At 40.4% G+C, this 23,808-nt stretch overlaps 1 protein-coding gene across 1 annotated transcript in view; it reads left to right on the forward strand.

Moving 5' to 3' along the window:
• The first annotated feature begins 424 nt into the window (after positions 1-424).
• The window catches only part of LAPTM4B (lysosomal protein transmembrane 4 beta), a 77,441-nt gene continuing 54,057 nt past the window's right edge, over positions 425-23,808 (forward strand). The window contains exon 1 of the mRNA XM_025870887.2: positions 425-750. Within this exon, the coding sequence (XP_025726672.1) occupies positions 652-750 (99 nt within the window). The 5' untranslated portion in view covers positions 425-651. The remainder of the gene's footprint in view (positions 751-23,808) is intronic.

The raw sequence follows: 23,808 nt of genomic DNA on the forward strand, positions 1-23,808 counted from the left end.
TCCTATTTTCTGGGAAAAAGGTTACTACCACAGTAATTGAGCCGGGAAACGGAGACAAATTGCTCTGGCTCCAGCAGCGGTTCGAAGGATAACAGTGATAGCATTTGCATCTACAGATTATCTGCAAAATAGAAGTGGAAGGAGAGAAACCACAACCAACGAGACTATAAAAGAATCTCAAACCCGTGACAGAGTTACACAAATGACCACAGGCGAGAGGGGAGGCCCGGAACTCCACCGCGGGTCAGCTCCCGGACCCGCCCGGGGGCGGGGGGGGTGCGAAGGGAGGGGGCGTGCAGGATGATTGATTTTATCTATCCCGGCCGGCGGCGCCCGCAGCTGGCTGGACCCCGCGGTGACATCACTGGCCCCGGCGCGGGTCACGTGGCCCGCCCCCGCGCGCCCCCCCCCCGCCCCCCGCTCCTCCTCCTCCCGACGCCTTCGGAGCGCAGAGTCCGGCCGCTGCAGCCGCTCGGAGCTCTCGGCTGAGGCGCGGAGCGCGGGCCACTGGCGAGCGGGCGAACGGGCGAGCGGAACCGCAGCGGTAGCGGGAGCGGCGGGGGAGCCGGCAGCAGCCGCGCAGGGAGCCCCGAGCGACGCGGCCGACGGTCCTGCAAACTTGGGCGCGCCACGGCGCCCGCCGCCCGAGCGATGAAGATGGTCGCGCCCTGGACGCGGTTCTACTCCAACAGCTGCTGCCTGTGCTGCCATGTCCGCACCGGCACCATCCTGCTCGGCGTCTGGTACCTGGTGAGCGCGGCGACGCGCGGGGGGCGCACCTGCCGGCGAGGAGGCGCCCGCGCCGCGAGCCCCCCCTCCCGCTCCCCCCCGGGACCCCGGCCCGCGCGCCCGCTGCGCCCTGCAACCCCCCCCCAAGTGCGGCCTCGGTGTTGGGCGACGCCGGCGCTAATCCGCCTAAAGTTGTATTATTAGAAACTTAATTCTCTGCGCGAGCCTGTCCGCAATCGCCGGCTCGGCCAACCTGTGGCGGGGGTCCGGCCCGGGCCCGGAGTTGGGGGCGGTGTAGGCTGCGGCCGCCGCCGCGTCCGCCGCTTCCGGGAGAAGTGCACCTGGCGGCCCGGCAGCCCCCATCGGATCTGCGGACCACGTGTTTTCCATTCCTTTCTTTCTTTTCCCCACCCGTTGGGCTTTGTGTTTTGACGGGCCGCGACAGGGTCGTGGGGGTAACGGAGAGCATTCTGCCCTCTTCCGCCCCCCCCCCCTCCCGCGGTCGGGCTTGCAGCCCGGGCATGCCCATTCTCCCTGCCCGCATCTGGTCTCGCCTTTGCTGTCGGGTCCCCGGCGCGCGTTCGCGTCCCGAGGAGAAACGGTTGGGGCGTTCTTGGGCACGCTCGGTGCCTGAGTCCCTCCACAGGTCTAGTGTAAAGCCGTTACTCTAGAAAGGGATTTGTGATTTACTGCGTTTCAGTCCGCCCGGGGAGGCCATTTTTACACCCACTTATTTTCCTGCTCATTGACAGGTGACCCCTGTACCTTTCTTAGCAGACACCGCCAGCAAATCTGATTTTTTTCTTTTTTTAGGTTGGAGCTTTTAAGGACTTGTTTGTATGGGGAGCAGTGATTATCAGGGGCAGTGAGGAAACCTGATGGAGTCTTTCTGGCCCCGTGCCTGCTCCAGGTTGATTGTTGGCACCCCTGGACTGCATGCACCAACACTGAGTCGGATTCCGTTGCATTTCGGTTTTTGTGACATCATGATGGAGAGTTAGACCCGAGCCACTGTGCAGTGAATACCACTGCGTCCTAAGGAAATAATGGTACTAAAATGGCATATTGAACTTTTTAGTGAGAATAAATTCTTATTCATCAGAGTTTTTTTGTTTGTTCACATTCACTTTTTCGATATAATATGGACGTCATGTCGAATTGTGTCGTTGTGCCAATTTAAGCAAAACATTTTCCCCCAGGCCTATGGTGTTCTCTGCGCTATTTATAGTTTCAAAGTTTCCTTTAGTTGGTGCCTATCACGGGCCACACAATAGACATTTTTTGGCCTTAAGAGCTTTCAAACAGATCTTTGGTATGTGTGGATTCTTTTTGTTGCAGTCTGAATGCAGACAGAACATCAGCATCTTGGCTCAACACGGACTCTGCTAAAAGCCAAGAAATGCTTTGCAGAAATTTTAAATTACAGCAAAAGGATAGTAGGTGGCCTCAAAGTAGGCCTTTTATTGATGGTCAAGACCGACTGTTGTATGTAAATGTCTTTGTGTCCTCCTTGAAAATGTTCAAAACTGCAGACTTGCAAGTACACCAGCAAATGTAATTTGTAAAATCTAGGGCACTGCATTAGGCAAATGTACTTACACGATCTACAGGAAAGATAAATCTACTTGAGCCCTGTTGTTGGCTGTAATCCAAGCAGACAGCATTGGTGTGATAAAAGGAGAGTACTCTGCAAGCTTTGTCTACTGTTTGAACATGGTTTTTGTGGAAAGTAGTTATTGCTTTGCGTGTTGTAGCATTTGGAAACAGCATGGCCTTTTGAAAGATAATTAGAAAGCTTTCTAGCAGGTGGAAGGATGCTACCTTAGGTAAACCTAATAAATGGGAAACCTGGCTCTAGTACTGATACCCTTTATAAGAAGTCTTTTGCATTTCATAAAACAATTTAGACTTGTGAGTTTCACTCATACCTTTACATCTAATTTGATTACTCAAAACTTCGTTTCACATGAACATTTTTGAGATGAGGGAGCAGGGTCACTGAAGAGCAAGGCACCTCTCCCTCTCCCCCTACCAGCCGTCTGGGTGGCATAGGGTCAGTTATCCGACGGAGAGTTTTCATGAAAAAAGGATAGGGCTGTGGGAAGATAGTAAAATAAAACCCATCTTTAAATTAATAAATAATTGCCTATTATACCAGAGGGGTAAAGGGGATCTTTTATATGCATTTTGTAATTGCTGTTTCCTACCCCACTACCATTTACTAAGGCCCTGCGTGCCAGGTACTATACCAGCTGCTTTGCATATGATTACTTTTTACATATTCCTGGTGAGGTGGATTTTCTTTTTTTTTTCTTTCATTTTTATTGTTATGTTAATCACCATACATTACATCATTAGTTTTTGATGTAGTGTTCCATGATTCATTGTTTGTGCATAACACCCAGTGCTCCACGCAGAATGTGCCCTCTTTAATACCCATCACCAGGCTAACCCATCCCCCCACCCCCCTCCCCTCTAGAACCCTCAGTTTGTTTTTCAGAGTTCCATCGTCTCTAATGGTTCGTCTCGTGAGGTGGATTTTCTAATCCCTGTTTTATAGATGAGAAAATAGAGGCCCAGACTGCTTAAGTGATTTGCATACAGTCCCACGGTTGGTTTGTGGTCCGTGTGATGTTTTAGTCGGCTGGTTTCCACTTGTTTTTACCTTTTAAAAGTTGCGGGTGTGTTTTGTTTTTGCCTTAGAATAACAAAGGTTTCCTTCAGTCTAGTAATAAAGCATATTGATTTTAGGTATTTATATTAGAGATCATTTTTTGTTTATTTTTCCTTTTAATGAGGCATAATTTACATATGGTGACATCCACAGAAGCCTACAGTTCATTGAGTTGACAAATGCATGCACTTTGTGTAACCCACACACCTAGAAAACATTTCCAAAACTCCAGAAAGTTCCCTTGTGTCTCTTCCCAGTCAATCCCTGCCACCCCTTCACCTCCACCCTGAAGGAGTTTTACCTATTCCTAGAAATGGGATTATGCTGTATGTATTTTTTCGTGTCTGGTTTCTTTCACTTAGCATTAACGTCTTTTAAATTCATTCATGTTAATTGGAGTACATCAATAGCTTGATGCTTTATATTGCTGAGTATTATTTTATTGTATGAATAAATCACAATTTATCCATTTGTCAGATGATGGACATTTGGGTTGTTTCCAGTTTGCGGCTATTATGGTTAAAGCTTGCTCTGAACATTCTTGCACAAGACTTTTTTTTTTTTTAAGATTTTATTTATTTATTTGAGAGAGAGAGAATGAGAGAGAGAGAGCACGAGAGGGAAGAGGGTCAGAGGGAGAAGCAGACTCCCTGCTGAGCAGGGAGCCCGATGTGGGACTCGATCCCGGGACTCCAGGATCATGACCTGAGCCGAAGGCAGTCGCTTAACCAACTGAGCCACCCAGGCGCCCCAAGACTTTTTTTTTTAATAAAGATTTTATTTATTTATTTGAGGGAGAATGAGCAGTGGGGAGGGGCAGAGGGAGAGAGAGAGAGAAGCAGACTACCTGCTGAGCAGGAAGCCCCATGCAGCGTCCATTGATCCCAGGACCCAGAGATCACGACCTGAGCTGAAGGTAGCTTAACCGACTGATCCACCCACGCACCCCTCTTGCACAAGACTTTTTGTGGACGTATGTTTTAATTTCTCTAGAGTGAATACCTAGCAGTGGAATTGCTGGTTATTGGATATAAGTACGTTTAACTTCATAAGAAACTGCCAAGCAATTTTCCAAAGTTGGTCTGCCATTTTATACTCCAGCTAGCAACGTATGAGGTTCCAGTTGTACCACATCCTTGTCAACATTTGGTGTGGTCAGTCATTTTAATTTTAGTCATTTTGGTAGGTATATAGTTGTAGCTCGTGGTAGCCTTAGTTTACGTTTCCCTTATGACTAATGATGTGGAACAGTTTATCTTTGCTTATTTGCCAGTCACATATCTTCCTTTGTGAAGTGCTATTTATTGCTTATTTTAAAATTGGTTTTTATCTTTTTTTTTCTTAATGATTTGTAAGATCTCTTTATATACTTTGGATCCTGGTCGTTTGTTAAAGATCCATTTTGTGAATGTTTTCTCCCAGCCTGTGGCTTTCTACCCATTTTCTTAATCATATATTTTGATGAAAAGAAGTTTGTTGCTGTTTTTGAGACAGATTGAGATAGAGAGCACGCACGTGCACAAGAGCTGGGGCGGTGGGTGGGGGGTGGCAGCGGGAGAGGGAGTTGCAGGCTCTCCGCTAAGCAGGGAGCCCAGCTCGGGGCTCAATCCCAGGACCCCGAGATCATGACCTGAGCCAAAGGCAGTCCCTTAACCAACCGAGCCACCCAGGTGCCCCGATGATCAGTTGTTAATTTTAAGTTCAATTTGTCAGTTTTTTCTTTTCTGGTTAGTACTTTCTGTATTCTAAGTAATCTTTGCCCACCCCCAGATTGTGAAGATACTCATATATTCTTCTAAAGCTTTATGGCTTTAGCTTTTATATTTACATCTGTGATCCACCTCCAATTAATTTTTGTGTTACAGTATGAGGTAGATGTTTGTATCTGTTTATTTTATTTTATTTTATTTTATTTTATTTTTTTAAAGATTTTATTTATTTATTTGAGAGAGAGAGAGAGAGAGAGAGAAACAGCATGAGAGGGGAGAAGGTCAGAGGGAGAAGCAGGCTCCCCGCTGAGCAGGAAGCCCGATGTGGGACTCGATCCCGGGACTCTGGGATCATGACCTGAGCCGAAGGCAGTCGCCCAACCAACTGAGCCACCCAGGCGCCCTGTATCTGTTTATTTTAAAAGGCAGTTTAATCGCTTACCCTAAAAAGAAGTTGAATTATTGCATAACCTTTAATAACTATAAACGTTTTCAGAGAGACAAGACGATTATCCATCTTCACCCGGAATGAAGACTGACTTGTCCTGGTTTCCAGAGGGATCATAATATAAAAGAAGTATTTGACGTGGGCTGATTGTTAGGTAGTCTTCTGGGATTTCCGCTCTTTCTTCATCAAAACTTCCTATTCCAAACCTGAATCCATTAACTTCCTCTCCAAGTTCACCCATACTCTAGTCTCTCTCTCACCATCTGTCTGGACTCCTCGGCTGCACGTCTATTTCTCTTGCCACCGTAATCTCTTCCTTGATTCTGTGTCCATGTACTATTGATTTTTGTTCTACCTCCTGATTACCTCCTTATTCTGCCCTTTCTTCTTCGTGCTATCATTTACCTCATTCAGGCCCCATTAACACTCACTTGGCTATTAGAATAGTCTTTCTGTTTCTAGCCTTGAAATTAACAACCTTTTTTTTTTTTAAAGTCTATTATAGATGCAGTTCCCGGAAGTATTTTTCTCAGACAGAAATGTGAACGTGGTAGCCTGCTCCTAAAAACTTTGGCTCTCTATCCTAGTTAAGTCTGTGTATTTCATGACCTGCGTGTTGTAAGCCAACGTCAATTGGCTTGAACGGTTAGCGCTGTGGTTTCTGATGTGTCTTTCCCCCTGCCACTCCTTCCTTTTCTGGTTGCCCTCTTTTGCAAGTCAATGCAAAAATCCCAAGATTCATTCTGATTTGACAAACCTAAGGGATCTGTCCACCCCTGAACTAAACAGGCCAGGGATATGTGACGAGACTATCAGATGAATTTAGGTCTGGGTTATTGTCCTACCCTTGAGCTATTGATTAGAGGAGTGAGCTGGGGATGGGATTAACTTTGAGAGCAGAGGGATGGGTCATTTCCCAGAGAATCCGAGACTGTTACTGGGAGAAGGAAGACCATTACAATGCTTGCTCCTCCTTAGGCTAAAGCCCCCATTTCTTAAGAGTACGTTTTACCACCAGCACCTGAATTTCTCTTGACATACTCAAGCAAAACTTTTTCCTTTGTAATTTCTTTCATTGTTTTACCACGTGACTTTCTTAGAGTGTTTTAAAAGGGGGTACTGGTCGTTGAAAGCATCTGGACTTGACACCTGGGATGAGTACGCCTTTGTGTATGTCATCCTTTTCATCATCATCCAAGTGTGTTTTAGGCACATAGTCCTTGAGCAAATACGTACTGAACGCCTCTTTGTATTTGTACCCTATTCATAAGGTAGTTGGCCATATATCAGATTATAAAGGATAAAAGAGGTCAGAGTAGCTGGTTTCATTAGCTTTACGACCTGACCTTTCAAATAACCAGCTGGTTCACTTTGAAAGTCCCACTGTGCTTGTGTACTTGTGTACCCAAGCCTGGTGGATTCTCTTTGTATCCTGAGAAATTCTGGTGCGATAAATACTGATTTTTTTTTTTTTTTTTTTTTTGGTCTGGGTGATAATACTGGATAGTAAAACTGACAGCTTTTGTTTGTAGAATGATTGATAGTTTTTAGTGGGCTCTCCCCATTTATTCTTATTTAGACCTTAAAGCAACCCTGGGGTCAGGTGCTGTAGGTGGTCATATGCTCATTTAAGATTGATAGTTTCTTTTTAGCTGTCAGAGTCTATGACTTAACCCATAAGTCCAGGGCAAGATAATGAGCTAATGCATAGTACTTATATAATCCTTACTGCCTAGTGTTTTCCCTACTGTACTAGATTGTAAAAGACCAAAATACTAGATTATAGATTTTTGGATTTTATTCTGTAGGCAGTGGGGAGGCATTGAAGAATTATGAGCAAGGGTGATAGGATGAAAGCAGTTTTTTCCCCCAGTGTAAAACTCTTGTGTTTAGTTTTTTGTTGGTCAGTAATGGACCATTTTTTTTTTCCTTTTTACCTTTTGGCCCCTTTTACCCATTTCTCTGACCTCCCACGTCCTGCCTCTGGTAATCACCGTTTGTTCTCTGAGCTTGTTTTTTTAGATTCTATGTGTAAGAGAGATCAGATGGTGTTGTCTTTCTCAGTCTGACTTATTTCACTTAGGATGATGTCCTTAAGGTCCATCCATGTCACAGATGGCAAGATTTCATTCTTTTCTTATGGCTGAGTAATACTCCATTGTGTATATATATATGTCACAATTTCTTTATACATTCATCTGTTGATGGACACTTAGGTTGTATCCGTATCTTGGCTGTTGTAAATAATGCAATGAACGGGGGTGCAGATATCTTTCCAAGTTAGTGTTTATGTTTTCTTAAGATAAATACCCCGAAGTGGAATTGCTGGGTCATATGGTAGTTCTATTTTTTAATTTTTTGAGGAACCTCCCTGCTGTTTTCCAGAGTGGCTGCACCAATTTGCATTCCCACCACCAGTGCACAAGGGCTCCCTTTTCCCCACATGCTCATCAATGCTTGTTATTTCGTTTCTTTTTGATAATAGCCATTCTAACAGATGTGAGGTGATAGCTCATTGTGGTTTTGATTTGCATTTCCCTGATGATGAGCGATGTTGAGCATCTTTTCATGTACCTGTTGGCCATCTGTATATCTTTTTTGGAAAAATGTCTATTCAGATCTTCTGCCCATTTTTAAATTAGATTGTTTTTTTGTTATTGACTTATAAGGGTTCTTTATATATGTTGGAAAGTAGTGGCTGATCAGATAGATATATGATTTACAAATATTTTCTCCCAGTCGGTAGGTTGTCCTTTCATTTTGTTATTGGTTTTCTTTGCTGTACAGAAGCTTTTTTGTATGATGTAGTCCCACTTATTTTTGTTTTTATGGCTTTTGCTTTTGGTGTCAGATTAAAAGATCATCACTAAGACCTATGTCAAGGATTTTACCACCTGTATTTTCTTCTAGGAGTTTTGTGCTTTCAGGCCTTATATTCAAGTCTTTAATCCATTTTGAGTTAATTTAAAAAAAAATTTATTTGAGAGAGAAGGAGAAAGAGAGCATGCGCATGCATGTGACTGAAGGGGGGTGGAGGGCAGAGGGAGAGGGTGAGGGAGAATCCCAGGCAGAATCCCCACTGAGCGTGGAGTCTGACATCAAGATCTTAACCTGAGCTGAAATCAAGAGTTGGATGCTTAACCACTGAGCCACCCAGATGTCCCCATTTTGAGTTAATTTTTGTGTGTGATAAAAGATAGTGGTCAAATGCCATTTCTGAACACCATTTATTGAAGAAACTGTTCCTTTCTTACTGTATATTCTTGGCTTCTCTGTTGTAAATTAATTAACCAAATATGCATGGGTTTCTATTATGTTCCATGATCTGTGTGTCTGTTTTTATGGCAAACCATACTGTTTTGATTACTATACTTTATAATAGTTTGAAATCAGGGAGTGTGATGCCTTCAGCTTTGGTCTTCTTTCTTAAGTTTGCTTTGACTATTCAAGGTTTTTTGTGATTCCATACAAATCTTAGGATTAGTTGTTCTGTTTCTTTGAAAGATACCATTGGAATTTTGATAGGGATTACGTTGAATCTAGCTTGCTTTGGGTAGTATGGACATCTTAACAATATTGATTTTTCCATTCCATGAGCACGGAATATCTTTCCATTTACTTATGTCTTTTTCGATTTCTTTCATTAATGTCTTAATAGTTTTCAATATACATGTCTTTTACCTCCTTGATTAAATTTATTCCTAGGTATTTTATTCTCTTTGACGCAATTGTAAATAGGATTGTTTTTTATTTCTATTTCTGATAGCTCATTATTGGTGAATAAAAATGCAACTTTTTTTTTTTTTAAGATTTTATTTATTTATTTGACAGAGAGAGAGACAGCGAGAGCAGGAACACAAGCAGGGGGAGTGGGAGAAGGAGAAGCAGGCTTCCTGCAGAGCAAGGAGCCCGATGTGGGACTTGATCCCAGGACCCTGAGATCATGACCTGAGCCGAAGGCAGACGCTTAACGACTGAGCCACCCAGGCGCTCGCCACATGTTTTTGAGTATTGATTTTATATCCTCCAACTTTAATGAATTCATTTATTCTAAGCTTTTTGATGGAGTCCTTAGGGTTTTCTACATATAATATGTCATCTGCAAATAGTGACAGTTTTCCTTTTTTCTTTCCAGTTTGGTTGCCTTTTATTTTTCTTGCCTAATTGTTGTGCCTAAGACTTTCCATACTATGTTAAATAAAAGTGGTGAGAGTGGGATATCCTTGTTTTGTTCCTGATCTTAGAGGAAATGCTGTTAGCTTTTCACTGTTGAGTGTGTTAGCTGTGGGCTTGTCATATGTGGCCTTTTTTATGTTGAGGTATGTTCCCTCTATAACTACTCTGTTGAGAGTTTTTATCATAAATGGATGTTGAATTTTGTCAATTACTTTTTCTGCATATATTGAAACGATCATATGATTTTTAGCCTTCATTTTGTTAATGTGATATAGTACATTGATTTGTGGTTGTTGAACCACCCTGTATCCCTGGAAAAAAATCCCCCTTGATTATGGTTTATGATTGTTTTATTTGGTTGAATTTGGTTTGCTAATCTTTTCTTTTTTTGCTAATATTTTCTTTGGTTTGATAATATTTTCTTTCTTTTTTTTTTTTTAAGATTTTATTTATTTGACAGAGGGAGACACAGCAAGAGAGGGAACACAAGCAGGGGGGGAGTGGGAGAGGGAGAAGCAGGCTTCCCATGGAGCAGGGAGCCCGATGTGGGGCTTGATTCCAGGACCCTGGGATCATGACCCGAGCCGAAGGCAGACGCTTAACGATTGAGCCACCCAGGCGCCCCGGTTTGCTGATATTTTCTTGAGGATTTTTACATCTATGTTTATCAGGAATAGTGGTCTGTAATTTGCTTTTCTTGTAGCATCCTTGTCTGGTTCTGGTATCAGGGCAATGCTGGCCTCATAAAATGAGTTTGGAGGAGTTCCTGCCTCTTCTATTTTTTGGAAGAGTTTAAGGAGGATTGGTATTCTTTGAATGTTGGTTAGAATTCATCAGTGAAACCATCTGATCTTGGCCTTTTCTTCATTGGGAGGCTTTTGATTATGGATTCAATCTCCTTACTAGCAATTGGCCTGTTCAGATTTTGTTTCATCATGATTCAGTCATGGTAGGTTGTAGGCTCTAGGAATTTATCCATTTTTTGTAGGTTGTCCAGCTTGTTGGCATATAATTGTTCATAGCAGTCTCTTATGATCCTTTGTATTTCTGTGGCATCACTTGTAACATTTCCTCTTTCATTTCTGATTTTATTTATTTGAGTCGTTTTTTCCCTGGTGAGTCTAGCTAAAGTCTTGTCAGTTTTGTTCATCTTTTCAAAGAACCAGCTCCTAAGTTTCATTGGTTTTCTCTATTGTCTTTTTAGTCTTTATATCATTTATTTCTGCTCCAATCTTTGTTAATTTTCTTCCTTCTACTAACTATGGGCTTCCTTTTTTCTAGTTCCTTGAGGCATAAAGTTAGATTGTTTATTTGAGACTTTTCTTCTTTTTTTTTTTTAATTTGAGAGAGAGAGCACGAGCTGGGGGGAGCAGCAGAGAGGGAGAAGTAGGCTCTCTGCTGAGCAGGGATCCCAATGTGGGACTTGATCCCAGGACTCTGAGATCATGACCCCAGCCGAGGGCAGACGCTTAACTGACTGAGCCACCCAGGCGTCCCTTCTTCTTTCTTGATGTAGGCATTTATCACTATGAACTTTCCTCTTAGAAGTGATTTTGCTACATCCCACAAATTTTGGTATGTAATATAGTTCCATTTTTATTCATTTCAAGATTTTTAAAATTTTTCTTTTGATTTCTTCTTTGACTCCTTGGTTGGTCAGTAGCATGTTGTTTAATCTCCACATATTTATAAATTTTCCAGGTTTTTCATGTAATTAATTTCTAGTTTCATCTGTGGTCAGAAAAGATTCTTGATATGATTTCAGTCCTTTTACATTTGTTAAGATTTACTTTGTGGCCTAAAGTATAATCTGTCCTGGAAAATGTTCCATGGGCATTTGAGAAAAATGTGTATTTTGTTGCTTTTGGATGGAATGTTCTGTGTATATCTTTTAGTCCATCTGGTCTAACATGTTGTTTAAGGCCAGTGTTTCCTGCTGATTTTCTATCTGGATGATCTACCCATTGATGTGAGATATTAAAATTCCCTACCCTTATTGGTGTCTATTTTTCTCTTCAGATCTGTTAATATTTGCTTTATATATTAGGTACCCCTATGTTGTGCCGTAAATATTTACAAATGTTCTATTTCCTTGTTGGATTTACCCCTTTATTGTTATGTAATTACCTTCTTTGTCTCTTTTTACAGTCTTTAAAGTCTATTTTATCTGATGTAAGTATAGCTACTCTAGCTTTCTTTTGGCTTTCATTTGTATGGAATATCTTGCCATCCTTTTACTTTCAGTCTGTGTGTCTTTACATTTAAAGTGAGTTTCTTGTAGGCAGCATATAGATGGGGCTCATTTTTTAATTCATTCAGCCACTCGGTCTTTTGATTGGAGAATTTAGTCCACTTGCGTATAAAATAATTATTGATAGGCATGTATTTATTGCCATTTTCTTAATTGTTCACTGGCTGTTTTTGTAGTTTCTCTTTGTTTTTTCTTCTCTTTAGTGGTATACTTCTGTTCTTTTCCCTTTATCTTTTGTGTATTCACTATAGGTTTTTGTTTTGTGGTTACCATGAAGCCTAAATATAACAACTTTTATATGTAAGAGTCTATTTTAAGTTGATAACAACTTAAGTTTGATACCATTCTAAAGCTCAACATTTTTATTGTCTTTGCCATGCTTTTTTTTTTTTTTTAAAGATTTTATTTATTCATTTGAGAGAGAGAATGAAAGAGAGAGAGTACATGAGAGGGGGGAAGGTCAGAGGGAGAAGCAGACTCCCCGCTGAGCAGGGAGCCCGATGTGGGACTCGATCCTGGGACTCCAGGATCATGATCTGAGCCGAAGGCAGTTGTCTAACCAACTGAGCCACCCAGGCGCCCTTTGCCATGCTTTTTTGATGTCACATTTTACACATGTATTCCTCAACTAATTATTGTAATCAAAGGTATTTTTACTACTTTTGTCTTTTATTTTTTAAAGATTGATTTATTTTAGAGTGCACACACACACATATGTGAGTGGGAGGAGGGGCAGAGGAAGAGAATCTTCAAACAGACTCCCCGCTGAGCGTAGAGCCAGATGCAGGGCTTGATCCCACAACCCATGTGAGATCATGACCTGAGCCAAAACCAAGAGTTGACTGCTTAACTGACTGAGCCACCCTGGCACCCCAGTTTTGTCTTTTAACCTTCATACTAGCTTTATAAATGATTATATATTTACTTTATATTTACCTTTACTATGTATTTACCTTCCCAGTGAGATTTATTGTTTCATATGTTTTCTTGTTACTAAGTAGTACCCTTTCTTTTTTCTTTAACCTTTCTTGTAAGGCTGGTGTAGTGGCAATGAACTCCTTTAGTTTTTGCTCGCCTAGAAAACTCTTTACCTCCCTTCACTTCTGAGTGATAACTTTGCTGGATAGAGTATTCTTGGTTGGAAGTTGTCTTTCTTTCAGCACTTTGAATGTATTGTGCCACTCTCTTTTAGGCTGCAAAGTTTCTCCTGAAAAATCTGCACATAGTCTTGTGGGGGTTCCCTTGAATGTAACAAGTTGTTTTTCTATTGCTGCTTTTAATATTCAGTTTTTAAGGAATGTTAAAATAGCAGGCTGTTTTAGGTGGCTGAAAAACTAGAAAGGTCTTCCGTATACAAGATATAGAAGATACTGGTTCTTTCCAACACCAGTGTCTCATTGGCTAGGGCTGTGGATAATATGGATGGGAATTTTTATCAGTTAGTGAATGATATAAGTTTCTCTTGACATCTAGACTTTCTCCATCTGAATCCAGGAATCAAATAGATTTGGGTAGTGAGGGATACTGAATTTTTGAAAGATGTCCAGTGAGCCCTTTTTAAAAAGCACAGGGACCCTCTGCCACCACCTAATATAAAGGATCAAGGGTAGCTCTATAAAATATTGGCTGGGGAAGATTTCAGTGATATGTATTTGTGTATTTATTTTTTAAATTGAAATATAATTAACATACAGTGTTATATTAGTTTCAGGTGCACAATATAATTAAAAAATTCTATACGTTTCTCAGTACTCAGCAAGATAATTTCCTTTATTTTACCCATTGCCCCCCCCCACTTCCCCTATGGCAACCACCAGTTTGTTCTCTGTATCCAGTGATATTTAATATGTTTTCCAGCTTTTGTTGCACATTATGATAGATGTTCATCGGATGTTTTATAGATAGGCTGGCCATGAAATAAAGATTGCCATCAAACCTGTCATTAATATCAACTTCTCTGGAACCCACTCTAAATATATCTAATTAACAAAGCATCAGGTATTAAAATGGTTAACATGAGTTTTGCACTATGATGTGTATTATGTTTATCTAAATGTATAATATATTTATTTTGTTAACTTTACTTTGAATCTTTGTCATAAAGGAAGAGGCTACATTTTTCCCTTCCCACCCCATCCCCTTTGGGGCAGATACATTATTGTCCATAAAAGGATGCTAGTAGAAATAATATGTGAGCCCTAGCAGCATAATTTACTACTTTCTACTTCTGTCCCAGCTCCCTTGGCTCTTAATAGAGCTTCTGGGGCTTTAAGAAGAGTTCTTGAAAAGCTATAAACTGGGTAACCCATTTTACTTGAAGAAAAATAAAAATTAAGCGAAGATCATACTTCTTCAGTTGCTTTTAACAAACTTTAAAGGTTTAGAGTTGCCTGTTTGCAGTTGCAGCTTCCAAGGGAAAATTATTTCTCAGGGAAAAATGTGAGCACCAAAAGATGCTTAAAAGAAATATAATTTCAAATTATTAGTAAAAATAAGGTTGAGCTCTTTTATTAACCTTGAGCTGCTAAAATTACATGGCACTAAATTATGACTATTGAATGATTTGAGTAGTTAATAACTTTTTATGAAGACAACCTGGTGAGTCCAACTTCACAGAAGAGATAACATTCAGGGCTAAAAAGATCAAGTCTCCAGGCTGCGTCAATATGTCTTCTAACTACGCTTAAAGAGGGGGGGTTTGCTTCTTGATAATCCTCTGTTGAGGCCTCAGTTTGGATTTCCCCAACCTTGATCTAGTGCTGCTGGTCTGGGAGTCTTTTTTCTTTTTCCTTTTTAAGGTATCATTGGATTCTCTGATATCTATTCTTTTGTCTTTTGTGTTATATTAATTTTAACCTCTGTATTTGTTGTGGTGTAGATGAAGTCTTGTAACAGAGAGTTGTAAAACGCAGTACTTATGCAAGTTACATTTTATTTCTCTGTCATGTTAACAGTCCAGGGTTGGTAGACTTTGTTCCATGAAGGTCACTCAGAGACCTCTTCTGCTGGGGCATCCCAAATGCGTGGATTCCTTCTCTGGTTCTGAGGAGGCTATATGTCCTTTAGCCCTGTCTACATGGCTGGAGACAGCTCCCCAGTACTATGTTTTCTGACCTGCTGGAAGGAAGAAAGGACACCTGGAGGACAAACAACTTGGTTTTTTTAAGGATGTGAAATGGAAATTGCACACGTTGCTTTCATTTATACACCAGTAGCTCAGAATAAGGCCTATGATCTAACTGCAAGGGAGGCTGGGAGATGTTATCTGTCTCTGGGCATTTATGTACCCGGATAAGCCTATGACTCTGAAAGAAGGGAGAGCAGATTCGGGGGACATCTACCAGTCTGATGTGCCCCTGAGGGTGGCCTAATTTTTAAGATCTTGTTGCCCAGTGGGCAACCTGTACTACCTGCAGAAGGCTTCCTTTAATTTCCAGTCTACAAATTGGTACTGGTTGGTTCTCAGTACTTCAGTTTTCCTTTCCAAACTGGAGTTAATAATGCTAAAAATAAATAATTATAGTTATTAAAAAGTATCACAAAGTACTTTAAACAAGTCATAAAAATAGTTATGTCTATGGATAAAACTAAGTAGTGTACAAATGCGAATGCATTTTTCCTAAGGCATGCTTCATTAATGGAGTTTTTAATGGGCTGCTTAAGAATTTTTAAAAAGATCAAATGAAGGCCACATGAATAGCATTTTCAGCATGAAGATGCATGTGGTCATCTATATAAGACCCAGGAGGCAGCTAGCTTACAAACTGTTCATTGTGCTTATGGGTTAAGGACTTCCCATCTCAAAAGAAAATAATTGCAGAAAATTTAAGCCTAGAAGGTATTGCTGATGCTTTTTCAGTTTCTTTCTTCCCCCCTTGTCCTTTAACAGATTTTTTTGAGAACTCTGTGTTAGGAAGTACGCCGGGTGCTGGGGATACATTTGGGATCCAGCATAAACCCAGTCCTTGCCAACATCAAATCCGTGGTCCGGTGGAGGAAAGAAATATTAATCAGAATTAATAGACATAGTAATCATACAAATACATATTGGCACATAAGCGTGATGAAGACTATGGAGAAGAACGTGTGGCCCTGTGTTAAGGCATGAAGGAGGGTTCAGGGATGGGAGTGGGAGCGTTGGAGAGCCTGATGGTCTTTGTCTTTAGCTGCAGAAGTTAGTCCACTTACAGTAACAGTGTTAACATACCCAGATTTATTCCCGTCACTGTTTCTGTTTCCCTTTCCTTTGCTGCCATCCTTCACGTGGACTGCATTGTCGCTTACCCGTTTTTCCTGTCTGCTGTTTTGGAAGTTACACTCTATTTCTATGATTCTAGTTGTTCACTCGGGAAATATCAACACGTATCCTCATCAAAGTCTGCAGTTAATAATATCGTTGCCTTTCTTTTGAATAAGTCCTTCAACTCCAGTCATTTCTGTATTTTTTTTTAAGATTTTATTTTTAAGTAATCTCTGTGCCCATCATGGGGCCCAGACTCACAACCCTGAGGTGAAGAGTCACATGTTCCTCCCACTGAGCCAGCCAGGTGCCCCTATTGTAGTATCTTTTTTTTTTTTTTTTTTTGACAGAGAGCAGGAACACAAGCATTTGGGAGAGGCAGAGGGAGAAGCAGGCCCCCCGCGGAGCAGGGAGCCCGATGTGGGACTCGATCCCAGGACCCTGGGATCATGACCTGAACCCCTGGCAGTCAGTCAACCAACTGAGCCACCCAGGCGCCCCTATTTTAGTGTCTTTTTTAAAAGCTCCCAAGACCTTAATCTCTAACCATGCTTGTTTAGAACCACCCATAGATTTATGCCTCTCTTTGTCCATTCTTCTTTTTTCCTGCAGTCATTATAATTTTTATTTTAAAAAGAATATTTAATACCCAAACTGTGGAAAGAACATGGCCTTTCATTTTGTTTCCCTACTTGGTTGTGTTGTCTAGGTTCACTCTTCTGTCTGAAATATAGGTTTTAAAATTTCCTTTAGTGAGGCTCTGTTGGTGGCAGACTCTGACAGCTTTTATTTGAAGATATCTTTATTTGGCTCTCGTCCTTAAAAGGTACTTCAATCCTAGGTTGACAGTCATCGTTTCTGAACACGTTGAAGTTCTCTTCAGCTCCTACTTTGCTGCAGAGGCCAGTCGTCCGCTGTGTTGACATTTATTCTTGATTCCTTGGGTCTAGAATGGGTGTTGTGGTTCTGCATTAGTAATAATAACCTGTGGCTCATGCTGAAGCTGCTGGTCTGCAGACCACAATTTTGGTACCAGTGGTTTGGTACCAGAACTCATATGCTTGTGGTATTAAATGCATTTTCTTACAGGCTTGCCTCTGTAGTTAAAACTTAGACTATTAGTTTTTATTCTTTCAGAAGATTTTGAACAGAACAAGGAACAAACTTTAATAATAGAGAAATACCATAGAGCTTTTCTGAAACTATTTTAAAAATTAAATTAGTAAATCACAGTAGGGCTTTCTTTGATTCTTTTGTTATTTTTACCGGAGCGTATTTCTTTGTCTGTTTTTTTTCCCTTACCAGCTGTTTAGAAATTAAATGAGAGTTTCTCAGATAATCTTAATATTTATTCTAAAGTAAGCATATAAACAAGAATAAGATCTTAAAGATATTTATGTATTTACATTAGTAATGAGTAATTAGTAATTTACTAGTCTTTTCATTAGTTTACTTTGAGAATAGCTAAGAACAATGATCTTCAGAGGCTTTCTACTTTTGATACTGTTTTTTTAACTAAAAGTAACACTATCAGATATTGACATCACCTTCAAGAATTCTAGATTCATAGTAAAGAATATTTAGGACATACACTTTAATAATGTTTCTTCCTTTCCTTATATAAATAGTTCAGCATTATGGTTATAAAACACTTCTTGTCTAGGAGATGGTTAGATTCTATCATTGCATTTGATTTTAATTTGACAGTTAAGACTGTTTAAAAGGTTAGCTACCAGGTTATACTTTAGCAGCTTGTTCTAGAATTCCAAGCTGTGTTTCAACTGTAGAAGTGTATGTTTTTTGTCTTTCTTTTTTTTAAAGATTTATTTATTTATTGGGGGTTGGGGGGGGGGAAAGGGGGAGAGAGAGAGAGAGAGAGTCCTAAATAGACTCTGCACTGAATGCGGAGCCTGACATAGGGCTCCGTCTTACGGCCCTGATCTCAGGACCTGAGCTGGAACCAAGAGCAGGACACTCCACCAGCTGTGCCACCCAGGCGCCCTTGTCTTTAATTCCTGATACTTGTTTTTGCTTGGGGCTATTTTGAATGTATTGCTATTTTGTTAGATTTTAACTCTAAGGTACAATATAACAACACCGTCCTTGTATCAGATACAAAATTTATATTCTAGTGGTTCAGTCTGTTACAGACTCTTCACTTTCATTAGTAAAGACATTCCGTTTTATGAGTTTCACTTCTGTCTGATGAATAGCTACAGGAATAAACTATTCTTGTATATATTAAAACTAAACAGGGAGTAAATAATATAATCGCTTCAAACAGTCTTTCAAAGCATATTTTATGGTAACCCAGGTTGTTGGACTAGGGTGGTTACAGATGGGGATTAACAGACCTAATGAATAGAGCCGATCAGAACACAAAGAGAACATGTTTGCTGTACAAAAAAATTGATGTAGCCATTTTGCACTTTATATTTTCTCTTGTCTTTTCCAAATGCTAGTCTTCTAACCCTTTAGTATGTGATACTTTTTTTTTTTAAGAGTTTATTCATTTATTTGACAGAGCACAAGATTTTTTACTTTTAAGTAATCTCTACACCCAGTGTGGGGCTCAAACTTGAAACCCTGAGATCAAGAGTCCCATGCTCCTCCGACTAAACTAGGCAGGCAACCCTGTGATACTTTTTTTTGTGCAGGGAGTTTAGGTCTCCACAGCCTATTCTAAAACAGGCTCCAGGCTAGACGTATCTCTTCATATTCAGAGATGAAGAATGTTCTTTAAGACATAAAAGGGAGGCTGCTTATTCTTCCCATCCACACCTCCCAGTCTGAAGTCTCCCAGAGTATCTTTGGACAGCATTTCTCTATCTGGCCTCCTCTGGGGACCATCCCTTGCTTTCTGTCCAATGTTCAGCTTTCTCATTTAATCACATGGGCCCTGTATTCTGAGAGCATCTAATGGTGCCTTTGCTGGCTCTTGTCGCATTGAAGGTGGATTTGGAACACTCCCTTGGAAAGAATTCTGAGCATGCGCCAGGGGATTGGTTGGCAGAATCGGGCAGCTGGAATCTGTAAACTGGGTGTGGTGGCTTCTTGAGAGGGAACTGGGGTACTAGAAAAAGCATGCATGGCATTTGTAATCAAAGGATCAATGATTGAGTCTCAGCTGAGAACTCTGACCTTGTGTGGGGTGTCCTCTGCAGGCTGAGTGCCCTCATTTGTAGAATGGAATAATAATGGTCACACTTCCTAGGGGAGGCAAGACTACTTCAGTGATACAAAATGATATGTGCAGTGGTGGTGCTTTCTTGAGGAAGTCAGTTAAAGTGATGGCACCGTGGGCTATAAGGTGAATCAGGAGGATCTCCTTGAATTTGGGGGAAACATTTTTACATTTAAAAAATTTGCCTATTGAAATGTGGTTCTAATAAAAGGTACAACTTCCATTTTACTGCTTAACTTTTTTCCCCTCACTGTGTGTAACCTGGAGATATTCCTTTGGTTTATTATAGCTTCAGCAACTTAAAACATTAGCTGTAATTACAATTCAATTCAAAGGACTGACAAGAGTTGCTCATTTTTATGTTTTTATGTCCTAGGACTGTCTCTCAGTACTTAATTCTTAGTCATTTAGTCTGATACCCTAAAATTATTTGTGCTGTAATCTTTTGTCTCCCAAGATTTCCAGAAGTCTGTTACTTTCTAGTGTTAATAATGTCATCTCCCTGTGAAGTCTTTCAGCTTCTCCCTGAGCCACTAGTACAGCAGAATTCCTTTTCACTGTGAATGAAACATCCAGTTTATTTGACTGTCTTCCCCACTAGACAGTAAGCTACCTTGTGGTGTGTGTGTGTGTGTGTGTCTTGTTGTTGTTGTTATTTAAGATTTTATTTATTTATTTGACAGAGAGAGACAGCGAGAGAGGGAACACAAGCAGGGGGAGTGGGAGAGGGAGAAGCAGGCTTCCCGCAGAGCAGGGAGCCTGATGCAGGCTCGATCCCAGGACCCTGGGATGATGACCTGAGCCGAAGGCAGACGCTTAACGACTGAACCACCCAGGCGCCTCCACCTTGTGGTGTTTGCCATAATATGTATGTGATGCTTAGCATAGTGCTTGGCCTATTATTTGTTGCCTAATCATTTCTGAACAATTGAATGAATTACTTAATGAATGGTATAGTATCCTGCATTTTACTTGACTATTGATGTGTTTACCCCACTGAACTACTAATCTTTGGGGGCAGGGACCAGGTGTTATTCATCCTTGCGTAGACCAGCTTCAGGCAGAGCGCTGGGGCATAGTAAGTGAACTGATTTACTCAACTTGTTAGATAAATAGGATTTTACAAAAAATCCAATTCCCCCCCCCCAGAATACATTTACCACAGTTGATGGAATTGAAATAGTAAGTGTCAGAAACTTATTTCAGTATCAGAACAGGACCATATAGACAGGGGCTAATTTGAATGTGAAAGCACATTTGGATCAGAGTTCTAAAAATAGATTTAAAGATACTTCAGACTTTCGTTTTGATTTGCCTGGACCCAAGTGAAAGGCATATCTGCCATTATTAGCTTTTTAAAATTATTATTTTTTTAAGGGAGGTGAGGGGCAGTGGGAGAGGGAGAGAGAATCTTAAGCAGGCTCCACACCCAGCACAGAGACCCAGGTGGGGCTCAGTCTTAAACCCTGAGATCATGACCTGAGCCAAAATCAAGAGTCATACTGAGCCACCTCATTTTAACTGACTGAGCCACCCAGGTGCCCCTGCCATTATTAGCTTTAAAAACAATTTTTTTTCAAATATTGGAGTATAAAAATTAGCCAACCAGGGGCACCTGGCTGGCTCAGTTGGTGGACCCTGTGACTCTTGATCTTGGGGTCATGAGTTTGAGCTCCACCTTGGGCACAGAGATTACTTTAAAAAAACAATTTAAAAAAGCAAATTATCTGAAAACAGCATATCTGATTATAATCTATATTTTTTTATTTTTAACCATTTTTACTGTATCGTACATATACAGAAAATGCACAAAATACAGACAACATGGTTATTACTGAACAAACAGTTATGTATCTACCACTCAGGTCTGACTCTTCTCTAAAAGGTTACCCTGGAGATGACAACATTCATCCTTGACTTTTAAAAATCTCACATTAATTGGTACTTTCATCCTCTTCCTGGGCAATGCAAGGATTTAAGATCAGTTCAGCTCTAATTATCTGCTCTTGATTTATATGCTATTGTCTATTTTGAATCTATTTCTGTTTTGCACTCATAAGTCATTACTGTTACTGTGTTATCAATATTCACAATTGCCAATATAATTTATCATTTCTGTTATTCTTCTTTCTTTGCACATCTTCAGCCTTTCATCCGACGTCATTTTTCTTTGCCCAAAGAATACCCTTCAATGCTTTCTTTACTGCTAAGCTTCTGGTGACAAATTCCCTCAGTTTTGTCAAAAAGTATAACTCATTAATTTTCTTCTACTTTGTCTAATGGGCTAAACTCATCCACTGTGTTCTTGATTTGGCTGCTGCAGTTTTTCATTCTAGAGCCTCTTTATTCTTTTCAAATCTGCCCTGTCCTTTTATTTATGATGCTAGTTGCCTGCCAAAATTCTTGTGTTTTTTTCTTTATCTCCTTGATTTTCATAAGCATGGCCACTTCAAAGGGCACGCTCGCTAACTTCAGTATCGAGAGTACCTATGTTTCTCTTGTCTCTTCTTTCTGCTGATTCTTGTTCTGAGAGTCTTGTCTTTTCCTATTTGCTGTATTCTGGACATTGCATTTGAAAATTTAAAAAAAATAATTTAAGGCATAGGATGATATCTTTCTCCACCAGGATTTTAATAGCTTTTTATAGGGGTCTAGCACCTAGGGAGTGGCTTAATCCAGTTTCAAGACTCAGATGATGCAAGGCTGGGTGGTGTCCTTATTAAGGCTTGTCTCCTTCTGGTTCACCTTCCTCCAGTGGTGAGGCCCCAGCAGGGTCTTAGGGCAAAGCCTGTGTCAGCTGCCCCTCACCCCCACGCAGGAGGCCCTTGACTCCCTGGCCCAGCGAGGCTGTCAGGGGTGCTGCTCAGGCTCTTAGCTCTCATCAGTCTTTTCCAGAATCAACAAATGCCCCCCAGGGTATTTCTGCCTTCTCTTGGACCTTGGACCTTGGACCAGTAATTCTTCACTGCCTCATTAGCGCTCACGCCTTCTCACAGATGTGGGTATTTTGTCCAGATTTCCTAGTTGTCCTCAGAGAGAAATTGGTTTGTATCACTTACTTGGCCATTATCAGAAGTGGCAGATCCCTTAACTGTTAGTATTTTATTTTACTCTGACATTTCTCCCCTGAAATATCTACTTCCAAGATTTGACTTGAATGCCTGGCCAGATTTACTTGTTGTTGGTCATCTTCTTTCTATTAATTGTTTTTCAGAGAATCAGGTTTAATAATAATATTTTATAACATTTGATATTAAAAATATTTTTGAAGTTTTAAATAATTGTTCCTAACTCTAAAAGTAGTTTATGCTCACGTTAGGCACTCTGGAAAATACAAAAAAAGGTACAATGGTAATTAAAAGGTACAAGCCATCTGCAAACCTAGTCCCTGCTTTATATATAAAATTGTATGTTTTAGTGTTTTTAGTTTGTGATTTACACATGTGAACATATCACACATATAAATCATAGAATTGGAATCAGAACATTTTTATACTGTAGTTTTCATTTAACATACTATGAGCATTTTCATTGTTAACACTTTTTGAAATACGATTTTTAAAACTCAGGATTCTATTATTTGGTAGCAATATTATTAAGCCATTCGCCTACTTGTGTTTCACGTTTTCATTATAGATAAGTCTACAGTCATTTTTGGATAGCATTTTCTGTGCAAATTTCTGACTGTTGTGTAATTATTATCTCAGTGGGTTTGAGCGTTATTAAGGTTCTGTTATTGAGGCTTTTAAGAAAATGAGCTGATAATTACATTTAACATTTTCAGTTGTTTTAGATCAAAGCTGCAGATATCACTGTTCACTTAGATGTGATATATGATTTAAGGGTAAAGAGCATTTTGGCTCCCTGGAGAATATACAAGGGCCTAACCATTTAAGTAATTGGACAGAAGTTGAATTTATTTACATATGGAAGTAATCATTGTCAAGAACAAGCAAAAAATATGGGACACCACGGGAACACTTTGTAAATAGAATGGGAACAGTTTGTACACGGCCTACCAAAACAGACAAAGGAAGGCCAAGTGTAAGTGAGCATTAGCTGAACAAGATTACAAATATGTTCACTCTTTCTTTTACATTTAGATCAGCTGTGGTCATTACATAATCTGCTCCTGGCAAGTCCTAGTGTCTTCTTGGTTCTTGTTTGCGGTGACATTTCATTCTTAAATCAGAACTGATGAATGGGTGGGTGATTTCCATTTTCTCTCTTTCAGAAAGTACTTCTTACCTGGGGTTCTTGGCCTTTGACTTAATCTGACCTTTTGCATCTGGTCCTGTGTAGTAGCTACGTGAGCTACCGTGGCTAGTCCTCTCCTGGCGCCTTTGCACAGACCTCGGTCCTCAGGGACCGCCCTGTCACCCTTCTGTTTTCACTGT

Source organism: Callorhinus ursinus, unplaced genomic scaffold, assembly GCF_003265705.2.
Source record: "Callorhinus ursinus isolate GAN/ISIS: 27379988/994484 unplaced genomic scaffold, GSC_fseal_2.0 scaffold5, whole genome shotgun sequence".
NCBI classification, from domain to species: Eukaryota; Metazoa; Chordata; class Mammalia; order Carnivora; family Otariidae; genus Callorhinus; species Callorhinus ursinus.